Below are 27,732 nucleotides of genomic sequence, written 5' to 3'. Positions count from 1 at the left end.
CAAACATGTTATGTTTCAAATCAAGACAAAATAAAATAAAATAAAATTTAAAAAAAAAATAAAAAACAAAAAGTAGGAGTGATCTCCAAAGGGCCTCTTAACATGTTTAGGCTTTGATCGAAATACTTAGATTCAACACCTCAAGCAATACTCATCAGGGGTGAACGAAAAATAAGTATATATAAAACAAACTTCAAATAGTTGAGATAAAGCTAAAGCTAATGATGACATCATCAAATACCATTAAACTATAAATATTGAGATTCATCACTACAAATGATCAAATTTGGCATACATGCTCATCAATGAAGCATTTATACAACCAAAAAAGAGAAATAGAAAGGAAAGGTGTATTCAACAACAATTACATCATTTTCTATAAAGCTCAAGCTTTGATAGAAAATTCAACAAAATACATAATACATGGATAATGAAAGATGAGGAGTATTTCTTTAAAAAGGTAAGGTTTAATAAATAACTACTTGAAATATATCACTTTGAAGGAAAGATAAAAGAATGGTCCTTATAAATAATATCTTTGAAGCGCACTTCAAACTTCTCTTTTGAAGTAAAGCTTATGTGGGCTTTGTGTGTCGATTATGTCTAGCTTATGACTCAAGAATAGTGAGTGGTTCATTTCAATACCAGTTCAAGTGCTCTTAGGGTTCAAACTAAGTGGGTTTAGATTTGATAATCCTAATGCACTGCAATTTGTGATATTGGAGTTAAACCCCATCACACCAGGAAAATAAATAATATTACTAAAGAAAATAAACGGTTACAACCAACACATTTGAAAGGGGAAATAGAATAACACGATATAAATAAACATCAATAAAGTGAATCCTAAAGGTGGTCGGGGTTGGCTAGGTGGATCAAACTAGCTAACGGGGGTGGCAGTAGCAAACGGGGCGTGCAAAAATGCAAGGACAGCAAGTATGGTGGCTTTCATGGGCGATGGCAGCGAGGAGTTAGGGTAGATAGCAGCGAAACAACGGGAAGAAGATGTTCCTTAGCTGTCCTGGGCGGCAGCAGCACGGTGGGAGGGTTGGGACAGAAATTACAAGGGTCAAATTGGGCAGCAACAACGTCGAAAGGAATGAGGAGGCGGCTGGCAGCCAAGAGGCTGCAGAAAATAGAACTCAAAATGCTATTGCGGGCGGCTGCAGCAAGATATGGCGATTGGGAGAGATGTGGGAGAATGTGGAAGGGTTAGGGCGTAGATAATCACCATCTTGGCAGAGAGATACAGCCAGAGCATCACCCAATCCTTTGGATGCAAGCCTCAAAGGGGAAAACGGATGTCGGTGGCTATCTTGACAGAATTCTAAAATCTGGAAAAAAAAAAAGATACCCTAACTAAAACAAACAATGTCTATATATAATGAGGAATAGTAGATAGAATAAGTAGGGAATAGAAATAGAAAGGTGATGGAAAAGTATGGAGGTGGTCAATGAAAGTGCTAGAAAAAAGACTGGACGGCAAGGAATCAAATAGGAAAAATGGTAGAAGGTGATCGCGGCTATAGTACCACGTCCAGTAAGCTCCCGAGTCAATTTGTGTGCACTCAAATTTTTTTCATGTTTTGCACAATTTGCCATTGTCCTTTTCCTTATGGCAGAGGCAAGATGCAGAGACCCACATCTCAAACAACAGGATACGAGGTGCGGGGAATCTCAGATGCTCAAAAATCATATGCAAATTCAACATTCGATTTCAAGCAATGTTATTATTTCTTCACTTCATTTTATATATTCAATTCTTTCTTCTTTACTTTTGACCCTAAAATCTTCACATTTTATTCTGACTTCATCTTGGAAACAGTTTATCAACTCAAATATATGTTTATAATAAAGGTAAGCATGCATAAAGACCTCTTTATTTATTTTTTTAAATCAAATGCTAGTACGTACTAGTTTTCTTCTAAATATTTGACTTGAAATACCTGAATCATTTATAATTATGATTTCTAAAAAGATTTTGGAATAATGTAATACAATGTAATGTTCCATGTGATGTGTGGGCTTCAATCAACTAAAGCATGTATTTTGTTTTTAAATGTCCAAAACATGAAATTTCAACAAAAGAGCAATTGCTTACCTTCTTTACACAAGTGAGGATCTCAGGGCTTGATGCTACAAGTACACATCCCCTCGCCTAATTTCAAATAAGAAACAAAATTAGAGAAAACAGTTAATATGTCATGAAAACAATTGCATGCTTAGCTGGCTAAAATGATGTGATAACCGAAACACAAGAAAATTAATGAAAGCTACAGAGTACAAACATACTTGCATGTAAGCCATATATGGACTTGGATTCACAATTCTTAGTGCTCGGTAAACATCAAAAGGATCGGCAAATGTACGTCTTTCAAATCGTTGGCTCAAAACAACCTGAAAAATGTCACCAGCAAAAATGTGTTCTTTTGCTTGCAAAACAGCCTGTTTGTATTCTTCTGCCGTAATTGTCGATCTTCTCAGAGGAGCACCAAAGTGGCTAGTATGGAATTTGACAGATCCAGTACATAACCTTGGACTGCATCAAGTAGGCAAGAGAATTTACAAGTAGAAATCATGTGGTCAGACAGTTCTTAAAATATTGCAAAAGCTAGATGAGATGTTAGGTAAAACCACACACGGTTCCATATTCTGCAATCGTGATAGCAAAACCTCCAATCTATTCCTCCCATTCTGATAAGCATCATCAATAGAAGAATAGTGACTCAAATGTACCCAATGAATCACATAAGCTTTCTGGGGCCAAGCAAACATAAGGGAGTTCAATCAGGCAAATAGCATAAACAACAGTTTTTATGGTCTCATGACCTATGCTTTTCATAAGAAACCACTGCTAAAGGTAAAAAACATAGTTCAGTAAAAATGTTAAGCTTCATTTGAATGGCGGCACACTGAGAAGACATGTAACAGTTAATAGCAATTGGTTCAAGTGTATTCCCACTGTAACACGACCCTATTCCCACTGCAACACAACCCTGATTGCAAACCGAATGTGTTCGTAATTGAACACACAACAATGCATTTTCATGTTCCCAGTTGCTGGAGTAATTTTTCAATCACAGCACCTACAACATGAATCAGTTCAGGCGTGAACCAATTCTAAAAGTTAACAAATAAATACTAACATCCATTGGTGTATTGCTTACGAAGAGAAATCATAACATAAAGATATGTTGACATTTTCTGAAAATGTATTAAATTCTCAAAAGCTCAAATTTTGTATTGATAACACAAGTAAACGATGGTAGCAATTATGACACTGCTTCACTCAGCCATAGTGTTAGGTATGACTCAAATACCATATAAGGGACAAATGTTGGAATGAAGCAGAGCGGAGCGGAAGAATCTGTTCAAATCGGGAGAGTTTCATCTTATGGGTTGGGGTACGGGAGGAACGCCCCGCGGTACAGGGATAATTTTGTAATTACATATTATACTTCAGGTTTTACTCTAGTGTTATATATATATGTTTGTTTGTAACCCTACGAATTATCCCATATTCTGTGCTTCTTTTCTGAGATTGAAGAAAAGTCATTGCTCTGCTCCGATGACGTCAGCATCCTTGCAAATCTCTGTGTTCTTCTAGTTTTGTGTCAATTCTATTTTTCTTCGCCCTAATTTTTCAACGAGTGGTATCAGAGCGAGGTTTCTATTGCAAGAACAAAAATTTCAGCGGCTCATAAACAAACAATGAAGGTTTGAGGCGAAGGATTTCGACAGTTTGGAGCACAGGCGAATCGGGTGTTCGGCGAGCCTTGTTCTGCGACCAGTGGAGTTCACGCGAAGAGGCGAGAAGGCGGCAACGCAGAGGGCTTAGGAGTTCGGCAACGCAAGGTTCAGCGAAGGAGATTCGCGGAGGTTCACGACCAGGCAAGAGGGTTCGCGACATGCGAGCAGTTCCACAGAATCGCGCGACAGTTCCACAAAGGAGCTTAGAGGCAGGAGTTCGCGAGAGCAGGAGCAGGCAAAAGCGGTTCGGGCAGCGCTCTGTTTGGCGCGGGAGGTAGTTGGCCGGCGGAGCACGGGAGCGGAATTGGAAGGGAGAAGGAATCTTTGATTCTCTCGATTAGGAAAGGAAATTCTCCTAAAATTGTTTTTCTGAAAATTTAATTAAAACAACTACTTAATTAAGGTAAATTTAATCAAGAAAATTTAATTAAGGAAATATTTCAATCTTTTTTAAGAAAGATTATGTTGTTTTTTTGAGAAATTTAATTAAGAGAAAATTAATCAAAAATACTTAATTAAGCGAATATTTATTTTTTTTTCAGAAAGATTCTATTTCGAACGAACTTAATTAAAGAGAAATAGTAATTCTGGCTTCAGACATTTTGAAAATTTAGCAGAGGAATTTGTAGAAGAGTTCGTTGCATGATCAATTTCAGATGGCAATTTCTGGCGCAAAATTGGAGGTGGTGAAGTTCGATGAAACTGATAACTTCGAATTATGGCAAACAAATGTGAAAATTTTGTTGGCACAATAGGGAATCTTGAAGACTTTGCGGACAACGAAACCATATGTCATGTAGGATGTAGATTGGGAAGAATTGCAACAACGAGCGGAAGCAACCATACGCTTTTGTCTGACAAATGAGGTTATGTAACACGTGATGAATCTAAAATCTCTATGGTAGGTATGGAAGAAATTAGAAACTTATTTTATGTCGAAATCTCTGACGAATAAATTGTATTTGAAGCAAAAATTGTATGAGTTGAAGATGCAAAAAGATTCTGATCTGACATAGCACGTGAATGGCTTCAATGGCTTCAATCAAATAATCATAAATAATCATGAATTTATCACGACTTGATGTGAGTATTGAGGATGAAGACATAGCAATGATTATGTTGTGTTCACTGCTTCTTTCTATGAACATCTGGTGACTACTCTGACATGTGGGAAAGAAAATATCAAAGTTAATGAGATTACTGCAGCATTGTTGGCTCACAACCAGCGAAAGCAGAATGCAGGGGAAAGATCTCATTGAGACAGTTTATATGTTAAGGGTAATCAGGATCGTGGAAGGAAGAAAGAGAATAAGGGTTCTGGAAGGCGAAAATCAAGACCAAAGTCCAAAGGTAAAAAGACAATTCATTGCTACAAGTACAAAGAGTCGAGTCATATGAAGAGAGATTGTCCAAAGCTCAAGAAGTAGACTAGGGAGAAATGTGATGTATCATCCAAGTCTATAAATGTGGTGTAGAGGTGGTGTGTGTAGAGTGACAATTCAGATTGCAGTGATGATGATATGCTTTCAGTTTCATCAACTCAGGTCATGAATGCATGGATTCTTGATTCAGAGTATTATTGTCACATAACAACTAACAGGGAGTAGATTACCTCATACAGGTTAATTAGTTATGACTCAATCTATTTAGGTAATGATAGATGTTGTAATATTGTTGGTGTTGGCGAAGTCAGAATTCAGACGTATGATGACAATGTTAAACATTATGTGATGTCAGACATATTTTAGATTTGAAGAAGAATTTGATTTCCATTGGCACTTCACATTGAAATGATTTCATTTCTAAGGCAAATGAGGATAGAGAAACCATCAGAATTGTTAATGGTGCACTGATTGTGATAAAAAGAAAGTTAATTGTAGGTAATATCTACAAGCTGTTGGGAAGTACAGTTGTATGTGGAATTCATTCTGTGGAGTCAGATGATTACAATATAAAGCTATGACATATGCATCTGGGTCATCTTAGTAAACGTGGGATGGCGGAATTGCATAGAAGAACCCTGTTGCATGGTGTTATAAGTTGCAAGCTCGATCTTTGTAAGTTTTGTGTTCTTGAAAAATAGACTAGAGTCAGTTTCATGATTAAAAAGCACAAAATTGAAGGGATTCTTGATTATGTGCATTCTGGTGTGTGGGGCCCTGCCAGGGAATCCTCAATGGAATGATTTATGTACTTTGTTATATTTATTGATGATTTCTCCATGAAAGTTTGAGTGTATTTTTTGAAGCAGAAATCTGAATTATTCTTTAAATTCAAGCTATGAAAAGCTCAGGTGGAGAACCAAATTAGCAAAAAAATCAAGCATTACTTTATATTTGATAATGGCGCAGAGTACACAGATTCACAGTTTTATAAATTTTTGTGAGGAGCATGGGATTCAGAGGCATTTTTCAGTGCGCAAGGCACCACAATATAATAGTGTTGCTGAAAGAACGAACAGGTCCTTAACTGAAAGGGTAAGATGCTTGCAACTAAATGTAGGGCTTCCTAAGAGTTTCTGGGCAGATGTTGTGAATATGACATGTTATTTCATCAATAGATCACCTCGAGCTTCATTGGGTGGCAAGATCGCAGAAAATATATGGACAGATAATCCAGTTAACTTCGATCATTTACAAATCTTTTGTTGTCATACTTATGTGCATGTACCTGAAGATGAAAGATCAAAACTTGATGCAAAATCCAAGAAGTGCATCTTTATGGGCTACAACAAAGCTATGAAAGGATATAAATTTTGGGATCCTATTGCAAAGAAAATGGTGATCAGTAGAGATGCAGTCTTTGATAAATAGTTCATGCTACAGCAGAATCAAAACAAAGTACAAGGGAACAATTCCAGTTCAGATACAGTGCAGATGGATTTAAAATAGCAACCAGAACAATTGAGAGAGTTGAAGGTTCAAATCCAACACCTGGTAATTTCATTCCAGATGATCTGCAAAATTATAATTATTGATCTGCAAAATTATAATCTAGCTAGAGACAGACAGAGACGCACCAATATAAGGCCTCCTAGCAGATTGTGGATTATGAAGACTTGGTCTCTTGTGTACTTTTCATCAGCAATACATGGCAGTAGCTGAAGCTACAAAAGAAGCCTTATGGCTTGCTGGGCTAGGAAAGGAACCGAGTGTTGAGCAAGGTGGATTTCAGTTGCATTGTGATAGTCAGAGTGTCATTTATCTGGCTATGAATCAGGTGTACCATTTGAGAACCAAGCATATTGATGTCAGGTATCACAAGATCAGAGAATTGATTGCTTTTTGTGAGATACTGTTGCAGAAGCTTCATGTTGATGAAAATGCAGCTGATATGTTGACCAAGCCAGTTACTATCAACAAGTTCTCTTGGACTTGTTGAATGTTTGCAGTTGCTAAAGAAGCATGGTGTCCCAACTCATTTCAGTGTATAAGAAACTCCATGATGTATTTCTCCTAAGAGGTTGGATATTCGCAAAGATGTATATTTGTTAGGTATGGCTCATATACCATATAAGGGACAGATGCTGGAACGAAGCGGAAGAATCTATCCAAATTGAGGGAGTTTTGTTTTGTGGGTTGGGGGTGAGGGGGCAATGCCTCGCGGTACTGTACAAGGGTAATTTTGTTTTTACATATTGTACTTCAGGGTTTACTCCAGGGCTATATATATATATATGCTTGTTTGTAACCCTAGAGAGTATCTCATATTTTGCACTTCTTTTCTGAGATTGAAGGAAAGTCACCACTCTGACATCTTTATCGAACCTCGTTAAATCTTTGTGTTTTTCTGGTTTTGTGTTAATTTTATTTTTCTTCGCCCTAATTTCTCAACACATAGCGACAAATTTAGGTTTTGGTACTTCTTAAATGTTTCTAATAGAAACGATATTAATGTCCATTTTGGAAATGGAGAAGCAAGCACTCTCATATTTTTTTCTCGATTCTAAATAATGATTCAATTTTGAAGACATTTGAACCTTGTGCTTCCAAACTTATTCATGTATTTTAGAATTTCATTGCTCAATATCAAACTCGGTAGTAAATTTACAAATTGGATTTAGTAAATGTAAAATTTATGAGATGAGATTGCATGACAGAATTTAACCACACCAATTAAATAGAATGCAAGCGTTTCTTCAAGTCCTTGAATAAGCAAAGCCACCAGGACGACAAATGTCCTTTTGAATTCAACTGATTGTACGCATGATAACATAGTTCAAGCTCCAAGGAATAAAGGTGGCAATAGCTTAGGGTTATCTTATTCACCAAGCAAATTATAAGTATATAATTATCCTTTGCTAACTGATCAAAACCACTCCTAAGAGACATGCTAAAAATAAACAAGGCATCTTTCTAGAAAACTTTCACAGACGAGCTAGTTGCATAAAAATATGCAACACTTTGACTAGAAAAAAGGATAAACATGAAACTGCCAACAAGAAATAGTAACTCAGGGCATGCATAATAATAAATGTAAGTTTCGACACATCTAATCTGAAGCCAGAAAGAAAAAGAAGCTGATGATGATCATTTCAATATTTCTCTGAACGATTTCACAGTTTTGACGAGTTACTAACTGGAAAGGTTAAGAATGGGAAAAATATAAAAAAGAAAGATTAAAAAAAAGAAGAATAAATCAGGTAGGAAGTGCCCGTTATTGATTAACACCATACATAGTAAATTAAAAATATTAGAACTATAGCTAGAAGGAAGGAAATGGGGATACCTTCTCTACATGATCAAACACTATCACATCATTATAAAGACCTAGGTTGATGTCAGGGAGGTTCCTATCATCTTTTGGAGCAGTGGAAAATGTGAGCCTTTTTTTCTCAACATATCGCATGGTGTCATATGAGAAATAACCCATCAATCCACCTGCAAAACAATTGAAAGTCACTTTCTTTGATCAAATTAATGACTTAAAATAATGAAAAAAGACTCAAGATTTCCAAACAATTAACAAATAACCATATTCTATAAAATTCATAAAGCTTATTGGGCTTCTAAAAATCACATCAAAACTAAATGTAACATCGAGAATAATATGAGACTCGAGATGAACCTACACCAATATCAAAGCATCGAAACTAAGAGAATAATGAGCTGAATCAGGTAAGAAGAGGCCGAATCAAGTTAAGCCGGATCACCACCAATCACCCCACAACTAATCCTCCACAAGTGAATCCTTCATAGAATAGAGATACAACAAAATATCTCTCCTCTGATTTAATATCTAAGTTGTCGGGAGGGACAGAATGGTTCAATTTCTAGCGGAGTCAGCCATCCTAGCATCTTAGACAGGGCTAGCAATGGAGAGGAACAAATTGGAGTCATATATTCCTAATAAATATTGGGCACAATTTGATGCAACAAAGTCACAAGAGGTAAATGGACTAACAATAAGAAGCATGATGAGGAAATGATAAAGAATTTTAATTAGAAAGTTAGATTGTAATTTTCTACGAAACTTTATTCATAATTTCATGTCATGGATTTATATAAAATGAATTAAAATTTTAAGTTTTATGAGAATTCTTTATTTTTTATTATGAGAAAATTTATGAAAAATCATGAATTATTTATGATATTAATAATTAATTAAGTATTTATTTCATATTTTTAAAAGTTTTAAGTCATTAAGTTCAGCCCTCCTTCCAAAAGAAGGGGTCCCCACTTTTTCAAATACTTTTAAATTGGTCTTTAAGATTTTTGTATGGAGCTTTTTATTTGTTGGTTTGCTCAACGAAAAAGATGGTTATTTGAGAAAAAAATTTAGATGCTCTACTAAACCTTGGAGGCTTGATGGTTGAACCAAAAAGGTTGAAAGATTTTATGATCTTTCATGAACCTATTAGTTCAGTGATTTATTTATTTCTTGCAGATTTTTTCTATAAAACTTCTTTTTCATAAAACTCTTGCTCTTTCACCCATTTACTTCTCATAATTTTTCCTCTCGGAATCTCCCTCCCAATCTAAACCCACATTTCCTCTCTGAATCTCCCACAAAATCACTACCTAAACCTAGCTTGAAGCTATCAACCAAGCCTATGCCAAAACATATCTAGCCTTGCAACTTTGGTTAATCTCTATATCCCCTTTGAAAAATTGTAAAATTCACTAGAATTGACCTAAACACAATTTCCTATCATTAATATAAGTTTCTTTTTTTTTTCGAACGCCCTAAATCCCTCCACGAAGACTAAAACATTCATCGAAAACTTATTGTAAGTTTAAGTTCCTTTGTATGTCCTAGTCTCCAAATAAAATCTGAAAAAATATCAAATCTCCATAAAAATTTGAGAAGCTTTCCAAAACATATATCAATATCTCAATACAAAATTTTCAATTGATTTTTAGTCCAGGGTTTATATATATTTTCCACATCAAAGGCCTAAAGTCATATCTACTTTGTTGAATGATTAAGTGAATGAGTGACTTTACACTCAAAGACAAAATGCGAAATTATTATATCTGTGATAGGCTTGGTGTAGCTCCTGTGACGGACAAAATTAGGGAAAGTTGTCTTAGATGGTTTGGTTACATTAAGCATCGACCATCTGATGATCTGATTAAGAGAGTAGATGTTTTAGATTAAACTAATGTTAAGAAAGGCAGAGGTAGACCTAGGAAGACTTGGGCTTATTGTATAAAAAATTATCTTAATTTATTAGAACTAAATGAAAATATGACATTAAATAGGACACAATGGAGAATAATGATTCATGTAGCCGACCCGACGTAGTGGCATTAAGGCTTTGTTGTTGTTGTTTTGTACACCTTGATCAACCCATAACTTACGTTTCTCCATAACATTCTCACACAAACCTTAATTCCTTGCCACCATACCTTCTTCAGCATACTTCAAAGCTTTTTAGTTTGAGAAAATATTTTACCTAAAACAAGCCCTATCCCTCCATTTTTAGCCTATTCCAAAAATTAACTCGATCTCCGTCTATAAATGAGCATCCAAATAAGATTTGTGGAAGATTTGATATTATATTATATAAAATGTGTTATAAGAATTTGAAGCCCTTTTGACTGTCAAACAGTTTCTCACTCCTTTGGATCTTACAAGTTCTTCTTACCTTTAAGAGCCCTCCTCTAATTCAAGGAATCATAAATCTTGCTCCTAGCACAACAGCATACATGTCTCCCGACCTCCTACAAGCTCAAGTCCACCACTCACAATTACAAGGATTCAGCTCAGCTAACTACTATGTTTCATGTCATGAATTTGATGGGACAGATGATCTTCCTATTCGAGGCATGTCGATAGGTTTAATTATTGTGGCATCGACTAAGGAGTGTTTAGCACGATGTAATGGTTGCCCAAGATGATTAGATCGTTGTCGACACAAGTAATACGGCTAAGTGCTAAGCCGAGAGATCATCTGTACTTGCGTCGCCTATCTATCAAAATTTAATTGTTCGTCATGTGTGTGTGATATGTAGGGACGAATGTAGGGACACGATGTAATCCTATCAGACAGGCGAATTTGCTGTACAAATCAGGGAAATTATTACGTCTGGATTCCTCAACGGACAGGATAAGCGCAGTCCGTGTAAACAAGTGTGATCGCATTTCTTCCATGATAGCCACATGCATGCATTGTTTAAATAGTATTAAAATGACGACGGGCCAAGGCGCGAGGAAGTACCGCAAAAGACATCAGGGAGCTCGTCCATGAACTGTGGGCTCCAGCCCTCCAAAATCCTTTGCGGGATAACCATTGGGTCATCCACGAATTCTTCAGTCCTCAGACCGAGCACGCGGTCCACAATTGAAACTACGTTTTCCTTGGCAACAATCTCCATAGCCGGGTGAGCTCCAATAACACTATACCGGCCCTGAAACCAGAAGAAACTCAATATTAATCCCCCTATATATTTAGGCAAGAGGAGAGGGAGGAGGAGGAGTGGATGGCACCGACGACAGAGGTTCCGGTCAAACCCTGCTCAACGGACTCGAAAAGGAAGCTAGGGGACTCGATGTCGTCTTCTTGAACGAGGCAGCGGTAAGCCAATATTGGGGTTAGGTGATCGCAGAAAATGCAGCGGTAGAGTGGGACCAGGTTGCTCCCCATCTCGACGGCGTATGCCAACCTCGCTTGCTCCTCCTTTTCCACTGTCCGGACTAAATAACAAATTGAGTTAGACGATCTCTAGCATGGTTGTGAATGAGCAGAGCAACTTACTTGAGACGGCGGAAGAAGAGAGAGTGGCAGCTAAGCATTTCAAATTAGAGCGGTGGGACAAGCTCGGCAACGGATGGCGGGTGGTCCAGGCCAACGTGGTGAGGGCTGCAGCGCGATGGCCGAGGCTGAATGAAGGTAAGCGCGAAGACAAAGCTGGAGTTTCCATCGCGATGGACGAAGGGACAAATTGGCCGGATAAAGAAGATGAGGATGGATGGGATTGTGATGTGGGAGGAGTTTATGTAAGCCATTGAGGGCAGGGAGGCAAGCAGGGGGAGAAGCCTGGGAGCCGAGGAGAAGCTTGCTTTTACGTATCAAGGGGGGCCCGTGCATTGAATAGCTTTAGGTGGCTGGGGAGATGGAACGATATTTTCTCTGGAGTAAATGCCCTTTAACTGTCCACCTTTCTTCGTTTTAGTTTTTCTCCCTATCCAGCATGCTTCTCCGACGGAGTGGTTAGGCCTGCATTTACTTGGATCAGAATATAGCATTTATTGTAAGCGCTCAGGCTGGTCCTCCGCATCCACCGCCGCGTCAAAACCTCCGGTTGCGCGCCGCGGGAAGGCAAGTTTGCGGAAGAATATTATGACCGGCGACGTCAGGTTGGCGGTTGCATAAATACATGTGGTTGGACCCACTGACATAAAAAAATGCGGAAAACGGCAAAATTTTAGCTCAAAATATTTACCAGGCCTGATTATTACAATGAGGATTTATCAATTATCGCGCACGTTTTATTATTATTGAATACAAATCCGTCCTACTAATAAATAGAGCATATGATAGGGGAGAGTGTGTGTGTGCACAGTAACCCGTGCAGGAAGCAAAGAAACATGCAAAAATAAGATGAATTTTCAAAAGGAAATGATCAAATTCAAGCAATGCCAACAAGCTGTTGTATTCGGTTAGAACCTGCACCTTTCTACAACTACCAAAAGAGCAGCAGAGTCATTATCATAAACTATTAGTAAAAAGGAAATTAAGTAGCTAAAGGAAAATGAACAGCTAATACATATTATAGCTAAGTAATAAAATACCGTAAATAAGGAGTGCTGGAAGGAAGTGTTGGACTGCTGCATCAGTTGTCATCTGTCTCAAGGAGAAACCGACTCGAGTTCAGAATTTTTGATTGAGCTGTCATCTAGTGGATAATAAGCGTAAGAGTGTCAGAAAAATTGAAAATATAAGAGATATTAAGTTTTGGTGGCAGTTGTGCAATCTAGGCATTGTCATTGATTTTCTTTAAAATAAGAAATGTACCGAATTTTCTAGGCTTCAAATTGCTGGAGGTTCATGTTGGGAATCGTTCTTTGCGCAAGTAAATCATCACAAGATCTCCCACCTTGAACTTTTATGCCTGCGATGCTGATCCGCTTGTTATTTATAATTGAGAGCACTAGTGTTGACTTTTTGTCTCACATCTTGGAGCATAACATTGAGATCTGTGGCCACATGATTTGCGATTTTGTTGGTAATTTTAGATAGAACAGCCAAGTCAGCGGTGTACTTTGAACCTTTAGTGTATGCAACCCGACTAGTTGAGCGATTGACCATAGAATTGTCGGCAAATTAGTTTGGCTTAACACTTCTTCCTGCCTTTTAGGTTCTTCTCCTCTAATCATTTTAGTTGATTTGCGGTTGGTCACCTGATTGACCATCAATTTGAGGGTAATATGTCGATCTTAGCTTAAAATCTATTTGAAATAGCATATAAAGTTCCCGCCAAACAATGACTTACAAACTTGACACTGCAGTCGGATGTCAAATTTCTAGAAATGTCATGCAGCTTTACAATATTTCTAAAGAAGTTCTGAGTCACATTAACCACATCAAAAGGCTCTTTGCATGCAATGAATTGTAACATTTTTTAGAAATAATCCATTATCACCATAATTGAATGCTTTGTTTTAGGTGGAGCTAATATAAAATCAAGACATAATTCTTCCTAAATAGAATATGGAATAGGTAAATGGGTGTATAAACTTGTATTTTGTGAGCTCTCTTTAAGAGTTTGACAAGTATGGCAACATTTGACAAATCTCGTGACAACTTGTTGTAGTTTAGGCCAAAAGAAACGAGCTTGTAGCAAGGACAATGTCTTATCTCTAGACACATGTGCCGCTCGACCATTATCGTGATGCTCTCCCATGGGTTGCATTTTCAAAGAGGTGTTTGGGATACATAATTGGTGTCTTTGGATAAATATCTTTGTTGTAAGGCTCATCTGATTAAAGCATCAACCATTAGATTGGTGACTCTCAATTTATGGGTCAATACAAAACTTAATTTTTGTATAAATAAAACCCATCGTACATGCATTCTACTCAACATTTTATGTTTTTGTAAGAATTGTAATGATCGGTGATCATTGAACAGAGCAAATTCTTTATATAGAAGATGGTGCTCCTGATATGTCGTCAATAAATTTTTATCATCCGACACAAATCTCAATGCAAGACATGAATCTCAAGGCAATATTTTGGGCAAAAAATGTTTAAATATTGATAACAAGTCTTAGAAAGCTCTGATTTAAGCAAACTTATTGTCAAATTAACAGGTTTGATGAGACGGATATAATGACATCAAAGTTAGTCTAATCCGAGTCAAATCAAGTGATTAAACATTATTGAAAGATTTCCATTCACGTTTAGAAGGTCAAACAAATGTAGACTTTCAACAAATTTATAGTTGAATTGAGCATCTCGACAAGGCGAATACAATGAGCACAAAATCACTAAATTCCAACATCAATACGATATCCAAATATCATTAAAAAATCTTCTATTAATGAAAGCTATTTAGATTGTTTGATTAAAATGATATATATTATTGCATTAATTGCACTCATAACACTATAAATAGAGCTCCACCCCTCACGCGATGGGGACTTGAGCCTTGAAAGAGAACTTGAAGCTTTAAGAAGGAGCTGAAGTCTAGCACCACTGCCGACCGTCGTTGACCACCATCAATTGTCGTCGAACACAGGTAATCACCATTGACCGCCACCAACCTCCGTAGACCACCGCCTACCTTCGTCGATCATCATCGACCTCTGACAATCGTCACCGACCTTCGTCTACTTCCACCAATCTATGTCGACCACTGCCTACCACCGTCAATTGTCGTCTATCTCTACGAACATCCTTCGACTAACGTCAACCGTCGTCAATCACCGCCGACCTCCGTCGACTATCGCCTCCCACCGACCTCAGTCGACCTTCACAAGCCTTCGTCAATCACCACTAACCAGACGCCGACAATCAACGCTATAATCTGAAAAATATAATTAATCATCAATCAATAATGAATTTTCACAACTGAGCTAGAACACGTAGTTTTTGTCTTTCAGGGTTTTTTGCGTAAAAACTTATGGAGTTGTCACTACTTGCATATTTTTCATCTATATGTGTGTTGAATTCTCGTACGTCGCTAATACGATAATTCGTTACTCTACCGCCACAGATTTCTAGCACACATCAGCTCTCAATGTTTCAATAATTGTATAATGACATAATTTTTGTTCATATGATGACCATTTATGAGATGAATGCTTAACTTTTCACTAAAGAACTCAATACCCATCCCACTGGCCGACTCATCCACCTCCACTTGAAACACCTTGCTAAAATCTGGAATGCTAAGTACAAGTCTTTACACAAGCTTTTTTTGATAATATTAAAACTCCATTGTTGTTCGGGGCACCGAGCAAAGGTTTCTTTGTTTGAGTGCATCAGCAACAAGTCCCATAATTATACTAAATTTTTATGTATCTTCGGTAAAAGTTTGTAAGGCGATGGAAGCTTTGAACTTTAGAAATAGTTATGGGGACCGACCACATTGAAATCATTTGATTTTTAACTCGTTTACTAGCTTTACATGAAAAATTAAAATTTTAATATTATATAAAAATAAATTTATTTTATATTTTAACTCGTTCAATTAATATAAAAATATGCTAACTATAAATCAAATATGACCATAATAAAAATTTAAGCAAACAAAGTATTAACATGCATGTGAAAATTCGCTCAAGTTTGAACTGACTTGAAAACTTTATAATTCAACTGAGCTAAATCAAATTTATTTACTTACTAGGTTAATATAAATCAGAAAGGGGGGTGGGCTACATAACCTATTTTCCCCATCTTGTTCTCATATTTTTATTTAATTATAATATATATATATATATATATAAAGATGTATGTTATTATTTAAAAAAAACTATAATAATGCTATTTTTGTTTTAATATACATAAACTCGTGATAGAAATCTATTTAGAGCGATTGCGAGAAAAGCCTCCGGAAACCCTCTCGCTGCCGCTGTAGGAAACGAAACAGTTGTAAGAGGAATGGCGTCCTCCACCTCTTCCCAATCGTCTTCCCAGTTTTCGGGATCGTCCTTCTCTCTTTCCTCTAGCTCTTTAGCATCTTCCTCTTTCCCGTTATCCTCGTCTTCTGCCGCCTCTTCTGTCTATTCATCTTCCTCCGCTACCGCTGCGTCCACCAACCAGACCCCATCCTTCCCCTTCGGCTCCGCCGTCTCCTCTGCTTGGCAGTCCAACCCGTTCGGTTCTTCTTCTTTCTCCACTGCATTACCTCCCAACGCTTCGTCCCTCTTTAGCAACTTATCAAACCCTAGCTCATCTACGGTGGCCCCTAGCAGTCTGTTCGCCGCATCATCGGCACCTAAACCCTTCTCTCACTCCTTCAGTTCCATCTCCACTACCCCCTCGGCCACTGTAACTTCCTCATCTTCCTCCCCTATATCAACCTTCAAGAATTCCTTGTTGACTACCCAGCCTTCCTTTCCCAGCCATGTATCAGACTTCCTCTCAAACATCTCATCCTCCATGCCTGCAGCAACTCCTGCAGCTTCTTCCGTCACAAAGCCTAACATCGGAGGCAGCTTATCGCCGCCCCTCTTAGGATTAGGGTCAGCCTCGGCTTCCACTCCTTCGCCTTCTTTCGGGATGCTGTCCTCTGTTTCTTCTTCCTTAGCTACTTCGCAGTCGTTGCCAGAGTTGCCTTTGTTTGGTGCAACTAATTCCACGGCATCTTCTCCGCTAGCCTCAACCTCAGGAACAACCACTCCTTCGTTTGGAAGGGCGGCCTTATCATCGGCAGCTACAACTCCATTATTCCCTTCCTTCATTCAATCTTCCTCTTCCTCTGCCACTTTGTCAAGCACAACCACAGGAGCTCTTTCCTCGAAGCTGTTACCGTCATCCTCAACGTCTTCATTATCATTTGGAAGCGCCCTGTCCTCGTCTAGCTTATCTGGTTCTGCCCCATCTCTCCAAACTGTCTTGCCATCACCTGCTATTGATACAGCCTCTTCCCCTGCCGTGACCTTGCAACCTTCTATTGCATTTGGAAATTCTGCTTCCCCTTCCTCCTTTGGATTCGGTAGCATTGCTTCCACAGCCAAATCAGCTGCCTCACCAATACCTCTCTTCTCCAGCGCTGGGACCTCAAAGTCTTTCTCATTGCCCTTTGGTTCTTCTTCTCCAGCAACATTTGCATCTTCAGCAGCAGCAGGAGCTACTTCCAGTGTTATTTCATCTGCAACTGCTTCGGCCACTCCTGCTTCATCTACTTTGTTTTCTACCCAAGCCTTTGCTTCTGTTGCATCAGCTCAATCAGTTCCTCTGTTTGGAGCTATTGCCTCTTCTGCAATGCAGTCAGCTTCTACAGCAGCAGCAGCAACTATAAGTTCGGCTGGCATTACTGCATCCACAAGCTATCTGCCAAGCTTGAGCTTGCCATCAACATCTGCAGTTTCAGCTACTTCATCAGCATCAACAACATTGGCCTTGCAACCTTCAACAACTCTTTCTTTTGGTGAGTTTCTGGTTTAGAAACCAAACTTTCCTTTTTCTTGAAGTTCTGCAAAGTTGGTTACTTTTGCGGTCCATGTTAATTGCAACGGAGCATATGACTTTTTGTACTTAAAATTTTAGACTAGCTTGTTGTATGCTATTTGTTCTGAAGCGCATATGCTAATTATTTGAAGCATCATCTACTTGCAGGAAACTTTCCGTTGCCATTTTTTTAATTTACCACTCTTCTTCTTTTTTTCTACATTTATGTATTTATTTACTTTTCCTATATTTCTAAGCTTTGCCTTAGCATTCGGCATGCTGGGATTTTAATTTCATATTTGAAAGTTAGTTTTTTTTTTCCTCGTGATTGTCCTTTTATGCCTGTTTAAAATTAATTGTCATATCTATATTCGACACTATATGATATGATGAGGAGATGTAATCCCAACTCAGGGGCCCGCTGCAAGAGCTAATGCATAGAAAATTTAGTTTTGTATCCGAGAGAAAATGATTCATATATAAACACATCTAAATTAAATGTATAGTTATAAATAAACATTATTTTTCAATCCAAATTTGTCAGTGTGCGATGCTAAAATCTTACTGACAAGATTCATAAGCAAATAGATATAAATTTAAGGGAGAACAAGAAAATCATAAGGACTTTGGAGAGAGAAAACTTAAGATTTCACCAGATCTTCAACTATACAAGATTTGAGGGCAAATGATTCTATACATCAGAACTTTCCCTTCACCTTCCTGCTTATAAGCTTAGACTAGGTTTGTTGCAGTAGAAAAAAGATGCATAAAATGTGAAATATCTTTCCAAACTCCTTGTTATTAACTTTTTGAGGTGTGTAGCCTGAAATACATGGAGATATAGATCATTAGTTGGCTGAAATCACAACGTGGGCGAAGTCTTTGATGTGCTTTTATCAAAGTTTGACAAGCAGCTTTCTAGCGCGGGATGACCTCAAAAGGCTTATGACATTTTCAACATTGCATGGACAATCTTAGTCTTGACATGCTTTGGTCATTGTTATCAAATCACAAAGCACAATGCGGCACACAAGAGTTTATGTTTTCTTCAAAGTACAAAGGGCAAAACAAAGTGAGACTTTTATTAACTAAGGCGCTAATAGGTTGTATAATACTATCACTGTATAAATACGTTTATTAGCAATTATATAAAGTATGACTTAAAAGTTGATATAAAAAAAAAATGTGATGTAATACATAACTTGAAGACAAATATTGAGGGTAAACATGCAAATTAATGGTTTGAACAATTTATAATAGTTTGTTGTAATAATTAAAAAATAAAAAAAATTATAAAAACTTAAATTGTAAAAAACTACAAATTAACTTCAACACGCCTCAACAAAGCGCCTCAACAAAGCGAAGCAAGCATCACGCGCTACGCTTTGTTTTGCCCGTGAAGCGCTCTTTTAAAAAATTGGCGTTAACTAATTTCCGTTGAACTTGGCAGGTCTCCAATGAAGGTGATTTCATGCTGAGCTAAGCGAGTTACATGATGGAATTGATGAGTTCATTTTATGCCTGACAATTTATGTCGGCTTGATGAGTTCATGGTAGCCTGAAATACATGGAGATATATATCTTTAGTTGGCTGAAATCACAACTTGGGCGAAGTCATCGATGTGCTTTTATCAAAGTTTGACGAGCAGCTTTCTAGCACGGGATGACCTCAAAAGGCTTATGGCATGTTCAACATGGCATGGACAATCTTAGTCTTGACATGCTTTGGTCATTGTTATCAAATCACAAAGCACAATGCGGCACACAAGAGTTTATGTTTTCTTCAAAGTACAAAGGGCAAAACAAAGTGAGGGCAAAACAAACTGAGACTTTTATTAACTAAGGCGCTAATAGGTTGTATAAAACTATCACTGTATAAATACGTTTATCAGCAATTATATAAAGTATGACTTAAAGTTGATATAAAATAGAAAAAGATGTGATGTAATACATAACTTGAAGACAAATATTGAGGGTAAACTTGTAAATTAAAGGTTTGAACAATTTTTAATAGTTTGTTGTAATAATTAAAAAATAAAAATTTTATAAAAACTTAAATTGTAAAAAACTGCAAATTAACTTCAACATGCCTCAACAGAGCGAAGCAAGCATCATGCGCTACGCTTTGTTTTGCCCATGAAGTGCTCTTTTGAAAAATTGGCTCTGACTAATTTCTGTTGAACTTGGTGGGTTTCCAATGAAGGTGATTTCATATTGAGCTAAGCGAGTTACATGATGGAATTGATGAGTTCATTTTATGCTTGACAATTTATGTCGGCTTGATGAGTTCATGGTAGCCTGTAAATTTGGTCCTTTTTGGGAACTACAACCCTAAGTATTTGCCTTTACAAAAATGAAAATTTTTAACAAAATTTTATTAGGAAAATCAAAGCATCAACCAATAGGGAGTAAATGAATCAATTACCTCTGCAATAACTCTGAACTTATTAAAAATTTAAACATAGATTTACAACTCATATATAAATTATGGTCGATGAAAATGGATATTATTGAAAGATCTGCTTCTGTAGCTATGGTATATCAATTGACATGGTTGGATTTGTTAGAAGAATAGTTGCCTACAAATGAGTTTGTCATTCAAATTCATTTGATAATTTCTATTAATTAAATTGTAAATGATTAGTCAATACATGCAATGTGAAGAATAAAAGAGAATTTATAATGTTGTATTGACAAGGCAAATTTCATCGCAAAATTAGACTATGATAATATTAGATGGCATTAATGATATAAAATGCTAATTACTCTGTGATGATTTATAGTATGAAAATTTTGATAATTATTCCAATTATTATAATAATCAATATATTTACTTCCTAAAATATGCATGAGTAACATCATCAACCATATTCTCATCAATTATTTATTATAACATCGACTACATATATGCATATAACGTAGATAGAAAATATTTTTTCATAGATCTAATGGAGTCTAATGACTCTGTTGAGGATTCATCACTCTTCTGACTAGTTAACTCGACCGACCAATTATATCAATAAAAGTGTTCTATTGATAGTTAAAACCATCGTGCACATCCTGTATGTATATATATTGATGCTATAATGCGTAGTTAAATGCATGATAATTTAAATAAATGATAACCTAAATCACTCTTCTACTAGTTAACTCGACTAACCAATTATGTCAACAAAAACATTCAATTGACATTTAAATCCATCACACACATCATGCATGTATATATATTGTTGCTATATTGTGCAGTTAAATATATGATAACATAAATCACATATTTTATGCCAAGCTGCGGAGGCCAATTAGAGGAGTTACTTCTCCCCACCGTTCGATCCACATTTGAGCGTATTAACTACTAACATAGTTGTGATTAGCACTCAACTTACCAAACTAAAATAACCTATTTTTATAAAAAAAATAATTACGTCATACAATAAGTAAACACTCATTTAAATATCTAATTATTTAGCGTTCCTCACAAAAACATTGTGAAGGGAACAATTGCTCAAATATCAAAGAGGTGTCAGGGAGAAAACTTGACGTTGAAATTGCCACAGTGAAGGAGAAAGACACAGCCATTACATTAAGATCTTTAGATTGAGAAAACTGACTATAGCTTAAATAACTATTAGCAGTTGAAATTGAAAACTGGAGAGAGAAGAAAACTATGATAGCAATTGGAGGAGGGGGAATACTTATGCTGTTTGTGAGGAGAAATAAAATGTCCGTTATAGCACTCAATTGTTATGACGAAGGATTTGCGGTGGCTGTGATGTGGGGAAACAACCACAACTCAATTTCATTTGGAACTAGAATTATAGTGATGAAGAGGATAGACTCCAAAAAGACAAGGAAGTGGAGAAGATGGTGGAGAAATGAGAGGGAGTTTTTCACCATCGTCGAATAACTTGCATTTCTAGCTGAAGCCAGTTGAAGAAGACGAAGAAGGGAAGGCTTGGGAGAGACAAATGTGATATGTGGCTGGCAGTGAGAAGGCGAAGGTGGTGTGGAAAAACTCAAAGCCATTCTCTTACATATGGCTACTAGAGGTGGAACGCAATGAGGCACGAGTCTTCTTGCATACACTGAAAAAAAAAACATACATGTTCATAACAATAAGTGACTGCATTGTTCATATGCTCTGTACAGTTTTCTATTATCTTTATGTGTTAGTTTAATGGACTTCTTTGGTTCATAATGCCAGGCGTTTTAATTTTATTGATTGCAAGAGATGAGAATTAACAACTGTATACTTATATACATATTGAGAACATCAGGCCTACATATTAGGACCTTGCTACAGTGATTATCATTCTATGATTTTCAACAGGTTCTACTTCAGCAGCTGCAAACATATCTGGTTCCAGTTCTACCACAACACGGGCATTGTCTCCAGCCACTGTAGCAGTTGGTTCAGTGTGTGTGAGCATTTTTTGCAATAGCAGATTTTTTTTTTAAATTTAAAAAGACATAAAAAATACTTTCTGCTACCTGTGTGGTAATTGGACTGCAGAAGTTACACTTCTAGTAGTTTGGCTACATCTCAGGCACCAAAGTTACCCTCTGAACTTGCTGGAAAGACTGTTGAAGAGGTACTTATTCTCCAGCTTATACTTTTGAGTTCGCTGTAACTTGCACCATAGTAAAGACAAAATTTATGGAACATAAAATGACGGAGATCTTTGGCACATTGCAACCAATGGATATATCATCATTGAAATTTACATTGTTCCCTGTTTTGTGAAACCATTTCTGATTCCCACATCAATTCATTCTGATATATATTGTGTTTACTTGTTTGATGGATGCAGTTTTGAGCTCTCTTTAAAATCTTGAGATCTCAATTATATATTTATTTCTATATCTAAAACTTTTTGTGATAGTCCATTTTCTTCTCAGTTGCCGAACGTGTCTTTCAAATAGAACACTCAACTCATTATAGGACAATTGTATGTAACCCAATTCATATTTGGAAATAACTTTTATTATATGTATAAAACTCTTCATCTTCTTCGCATTGAATGGGTTGCCTGGTTGATAGAACAACCTAGCTATGTGTTATATAATTCTATCTCTTATTCTCTTAGCTTCAATTCCTTTGATTCCTATTTGCCTTATTTTTTTCTTCATTACAATCTCTTTTTTACATTCTTGACAAAATGAATGATCCATAGGTTTTCTTATGTTAAATGCTTCAATGTGGCCCACTTTTGGACATGATTCGAAGGATTTTTTACCACAATGCATCAACATTTGAATATTTGATTTTCCAGTAATATCTATCATCCTCTTATTATGTTTTATATATTAACTTTATCTCAAATGTTTTTAATTCCATTTTGATAAGCAAGTGACCCATTTCTCACATCCAAAGGCATTTTCTTATATTGATTAATATCATTACTTTTAGATTCTCTATAAGTACAGATGAGATGCTATTTGGTCCGAGATATACCTCATTTTGTTAATTTATTATAATAAATGTATTGTGTGGCAAATAGCATTTGATTTGTATTTTAAGTGTGTATTTTCAAGTCATATTTTTCTTCTCGCATTTGGATCGAGCATAACTAAATCTCTTTGCATATAAATAAAAAAAATTCCAAAATGAAATTAATATTTGGGGGCATTTGCATACATATCACACAATCTTTATGTATTTACATATCTCACACCTAAACTTATATATTTACAAAAATAGCACTCAAATCATTAATATCACATTAAAATAGTACTATTACCACTTTTTAAAAGTCAAATACACCTTTTCATGCATAGGTTATATATATAGATATAACATCAAAGTGCTATATATATATATATATAAATTGAACTTTAGGTAACGGTGGCTCCCTACGCATTAATTTCAAAGTAAGGTACAGGAAAAGGGAGGGGGAGAGGATCTCCTTCTATGAAACCCAAAAAAAAAAATTGACACACCTCTAGTGGTTCCTCTCCCCACAGTACAACTCACACCAACAGAATCTCCAAAATACAGGTATAAAAAAAAAAAAAAAAAACCAAAAGGCCAAAAAGAAAGAAAGCCTGTGATCTTGTATAGCTTGAGAAGTAAGCCTGTGATCTTGTATAGCTTGAGAAGTAACTTGAAAAGTAAAATAGAAATAATGTACAAAGATGTCTTCAGATTAGCAGAGTTCTCCAAAATCATCTTCACGGGCAGAGAAAAACCAGCCAAAACCGTGAGATCAAAACAGTAAACAGGAGTCAGGAACAGGAAAGCAGAAAACTAAACTCGACCTGCAGCAAAATGAAAACCTACCAAGCAAAATATAAAACCTGCAAGAGGAGAAATGTAGACCCCAGCCATCAAACCGAAAATACTTAGAGCCAAGAAGCAGTAATGATTAAAAACGGACATAAGGCAGATTTAAGCTATCCCCAATGAGGAGACTTCTAAGAGGAGCAGGGGTGAATCCCAACTTGACATACCTCCCCTGCATGCTTGGCAAGCCAATCGGCAGGGGAGGTTCGGCAGGGGAGTTGCCCTCTCTAAGAATGAATTTTCAGTTTACCTCAAGATGCTTTTCAGTCATAAAAATTAAAATTCGTTTAAATGTGCGTAATATATCTCAGAGGGGAGGAGAGGTACCCAAAAGAATATCATAGAGCATTTTATAATCCATTTCCACGTCTAATTTATGAAATTGAAAACATTAGCCACCATTAATGCCAAAAAAACCTCCCAGCATTCCGTTTCCAATGGATTATCAGCAACAACAGGGGAGGTGAAAAAATAGAGACACCTACCCTCAAAATCTCTAAATATTCCCCGAATCGTAGCATAATCAGGATGCCAACAGCCATCCACATTTAATTTAACATAACTCGGTGAGGGGAGAGCCCACCTAATGAGCCGGGGGGAGGGGGCTTTAAAACCTGAACCTCAGTAGAACCAGCCCTTAAGACTTTCTTGTAATAGACAATCACATAAGCAACAATCATAGAAGCAGTGGGGGGAGAAGTGTGGTATTTAAAATTGTTTCTGGAGGCCCAAATGAACCAAATGACTAGTAAAGGAAGGGGAAACCCCTCCTTACTGATATCAAAATCTTTCCATTGCCATAAATATTTGCTTAAAGGACCTCTATGCATCCAAGAAAAACCGAAATGTGCACCAAACATGTCCCATACTCTTAAAGAGAAAGCACATTCAAAGAAAATGTGCCTCATGTCTTCCTCCATTTTGCAAATATGACATCTCGAGGCCATTTTTAAGCCTTTTAATTTAAGAATTTCATCAATAGGTATTAAAGAAGTGAGGTAGCGCCAAAGGAAAAAAAGGATATAGAGGGAGATAAAAGTTTATTCCAAATCAATTTTCCCCATAACCAATCACAACGTGAATGTAAATTGCTATAAATAAGTTTGCAAACCGATTGAGAATTGTTTCTTTTCCACATGGGGAGTCCTTTCGTGTAAGTGTAATAGGAATAGTAAATAGTAAGGAATATGCTTTGCATTTTGTTCCCCCACAATAAAACACAATTTGTAGAAATCCCATCCACATAAGTAAAGAAATCAGAGGCCAATAAGGAATTAGTATAAAAAGAGTGTGAATAATCAGAGTTATGTGACAACCCTCAATTATCATTCCAGAAAGAAGTATTACCATCCCCTATGTCCCAAAATATGAAATCATTAGCAGTGATTCTAGCATTAACCACAACTTTCCAAATACGAGAAACACCAACCTTCCACAAAACCAATGAATCCAAGGAAGGATGAGTTTGAGCATAATATTTTTGATGCAAAAAGGAAGCCCAAAGAGATGAGCCCAATCTGAATTTAAACCAAAGTTTGCAAAGGTTTGCTTGCACAGTATATTTTAATACCTTAAAACCAAACCCTCCAACTTTTTAGGCTTACAAACTTTATGCCAAGTGCCCCAAATTTTCTTTGCACCATTCCCCACCCATATGAATTTATTAAAAAACCTCTCCATCTCATTAATAGCACTTTTTTTGGGATTGAACACTTGCAAAGCATATAGTGGAATACTCTGAAGAACACTAGAAAGCAAAACAAAAAGTTCCCTCCCCCCGTAAAAAAAAAAAAAAAAACATTTCTCCAATCATTAATTTTACGTTTGATTTTATCTATAACATCATCCATATGAATTTGTTTCCTTCTTCTCCTTATCAAATTGACCCTAAGATATTTAAGAGGGAGAGAGACATGATGAAAATCAATATATGTAACTCCCCATTGAATAAGATGTTTCTTAACCTATTTGCCAAAAAACATCTGACGTTTGTCACAATTAAAGCGAAGTCCAGAGCAATTCTGAAAATCCTGTAAAAGTCCCATCACTTGTTTTATAGCGAGTTTGGATGCATTAGCAAAAAGAATGACGTCATCTGCATAAGCAAGGTGTGAGACCATCATTTTAGCTTTGTCAGAGAACCGTGCGTGAGGATGTGAAAACTGAAAATGATTAAGCATCCTGGATAAATAGTCAAAAGCTAAAATGAAAATAATAAGGGAAAGGAGGTCTCCCTATTTAATACCACGACATGCAATGAAAAAGCCATAAGAGTTTCCATTAACTAACACAGAGTAAAAGTTGTTAGTCAACAATCTTTTAACCAAAGTGTAAAAACTGGTATTGAAACCCCTAGTTTTCAGAACGTTGATAATGAAATCCCAATTTATGGTATTAAAGGCTTTATTGATATCTAATTTGATAATCAGATTACCACCCCTGCATTTTTTATCAAGATCCTGCAAAATTTCTTGTGCCAAGAGAATATTATCAGAAATATCACGACCTTTAATGAAGGCCGACTGATGAGGGGAGAAGGGAATATAGGTGAGGTTGGAGACGGGCCACAATCAGTTTACTAATAATTTTAGATATAACATAAGTTAGAAAGATGGGCCGAAAGTTCTTCCAATGAGATTTTTCATTTGATTTAGGGATGAGAACAATCAGAGCGGCAGAGAAATACTTTCCAGGATCATCACCCTGAAAAAAAACTTTGAATAGCAAGTACCACCTCGTTCTTAATAAAGTTCCAGCAGGAAATATGAAAAACGAAAGTAAAACCATCTGGGCCATGAGCTTTATGAGAGTTAATATCTTTAAGAACAGTAAAAATCTCCAACTCAGTAGGCGGGTCGGACAGAGAGAGGGAGGAAACCATGTCTCTCTGATTCTCAAATTAGTCTGAAAGAATATCAATGGCAAGTAGAGTATCAGCATAGAGAGAAGAGAAATAATCAGCTGCATTGGAATCAATCTGGTCAGTATCGGTGAGAACAAAGCTCTCATCAGTGACAATCTTAATAATGATATTTATGTTACGACAATGTTTGATAGTAACATGAAAGTACTTGGTGTTTCTGTCACCGTTCTTGAAATGATTGACACAAGCTTTCTGTCCAAGGTAATCCTCAATGGAGATTTTCTCCAAAAGAGGGTGATGAGCATCAACTAACTTGGCTACAAGATCAGGAGTGTCAATCAACTGAGCTTCTAAAGAGTCAACCTCCTATTGGGCCTTCAAAACCTTAGAGTGAACATTGCCAAAAATATCAATGTTTCCATCTCTTTAAATGAGAAACAACATTCTTATGAAGTTGCCACAAAATGAACCAAGAGTTGCAAATCAATAAAAGTAGGATGAGAAACCCAAACATTGAGAAATTTAAAATGATAACGAGAAGGTTTGGAATGAAAAGCCAAGCTAAGAAAAATGAGATTATGATCCGATGCAGCATGATTAAGATTTTTGACATGAATAATGTTGTAGTAACCCAAAAACGCTGAGTTTCCCAGAAATCTATGCAATCTTTGCATAAGAAAACCCGCTGCCAAGTGTAAGGAGGACTTGAATAGCCTAAATCATAAAGTTCAGCATCCTCAATATGTTCACAGAAACGATGTTCACAGAAACGGTTGAT

At 36.6% G+C, this 27,732-nt stretch overlaps 2 protein-coding genes across 2 annotated transcripts in view; one reads left to right on the top strand and one right to left on the bottom strand.

Annotated features, from left to right (window-relative positions):
• LOC110022099 (anthranilate synthase alpha subunit 1, chloroplastic-like) overlaps positions 1–12,233 on the bottom strand; it is a 42,888-nt gene extending 30,655 nt beyond the window's left edge. The window contains exons 1-7 of the mRNA XM_020720895.1: positions 11,951–12,233; positions 11,687–11,889; positions 11,414–11,603; positions 8,479–8,630; positions 2,642–2,757; positions 2,293–2,539; positions 2,102–2,158 (exon numbers count right to left, since the gene is read on the bottom strand). Of these exons, the coding sequence (XP_020576554.1) occupies positions 2,102–2,158; positions 2,293–2,539; positions 2,642–2,757; positions 8,479–8,630; positions 11,414–11,603; positions 11,687–11,889; positions 11,951–12,116 (1,131 nt within the window). The 5' untranslated portion in view covers positions 12,117–12,233. The remainder of the gene's footprint in view (positions 1–2,101; positions 2,159–2,292; positions 2,540–2,641; positions 2,758–8,478; positions 8,631–11,413; positions 11,604–11,686; positions 11,890–11,950) is intronic.
• A 3,989-nt stretch (positions 12,234–16,222) lies between these two features.
• LOC110022120 (nuclear pore complex protein NUP62) overlaps positions 16,223–27,732 on the top strand; it is a 49,712-nt gene continuing 38,202 nt past the window's right edge. Inside the window, exons 1-3 of the mRNA XM_020720921.1 lie at positions 16,223–17,791; positions 22,139–22,226; positions 22,322–22,400. Of these exons, the coding sequence (XP_020576580.1) occupies positions 16,300–17,791; positions 22,139–22,226; positions 22,322–22,400 (1,659 nt within the window). The 5' untranslated portion in view covers positions 16,223–16,299. The remainder of the gene's footprint in view (positions 17,792–22,138; positions 22,227–22,321; positions 22,401–27,732) is intronic.

This window comes from Phalaenopsis equestris, unplaced genomic scaffold (genome assembly GCF_001263595.1).
Source record: "Phalaenopsis equestris unplaced genomic scaffold, ASM126359v1 Scaffold000167, whole genome shotgun sequence".
Taxonomy (NCBI): Eukaryota; Viridiplantae; Streptophyta; class Magnoliopsida; order Asparagales; family Orchidaceae; genus Phalaenopsis; species Phalaenopsis equestris.
Note: the sequence above shows the minus strand (reverse complement) of the source record. Positions and strands in the feature narration are given on the sequence as shown.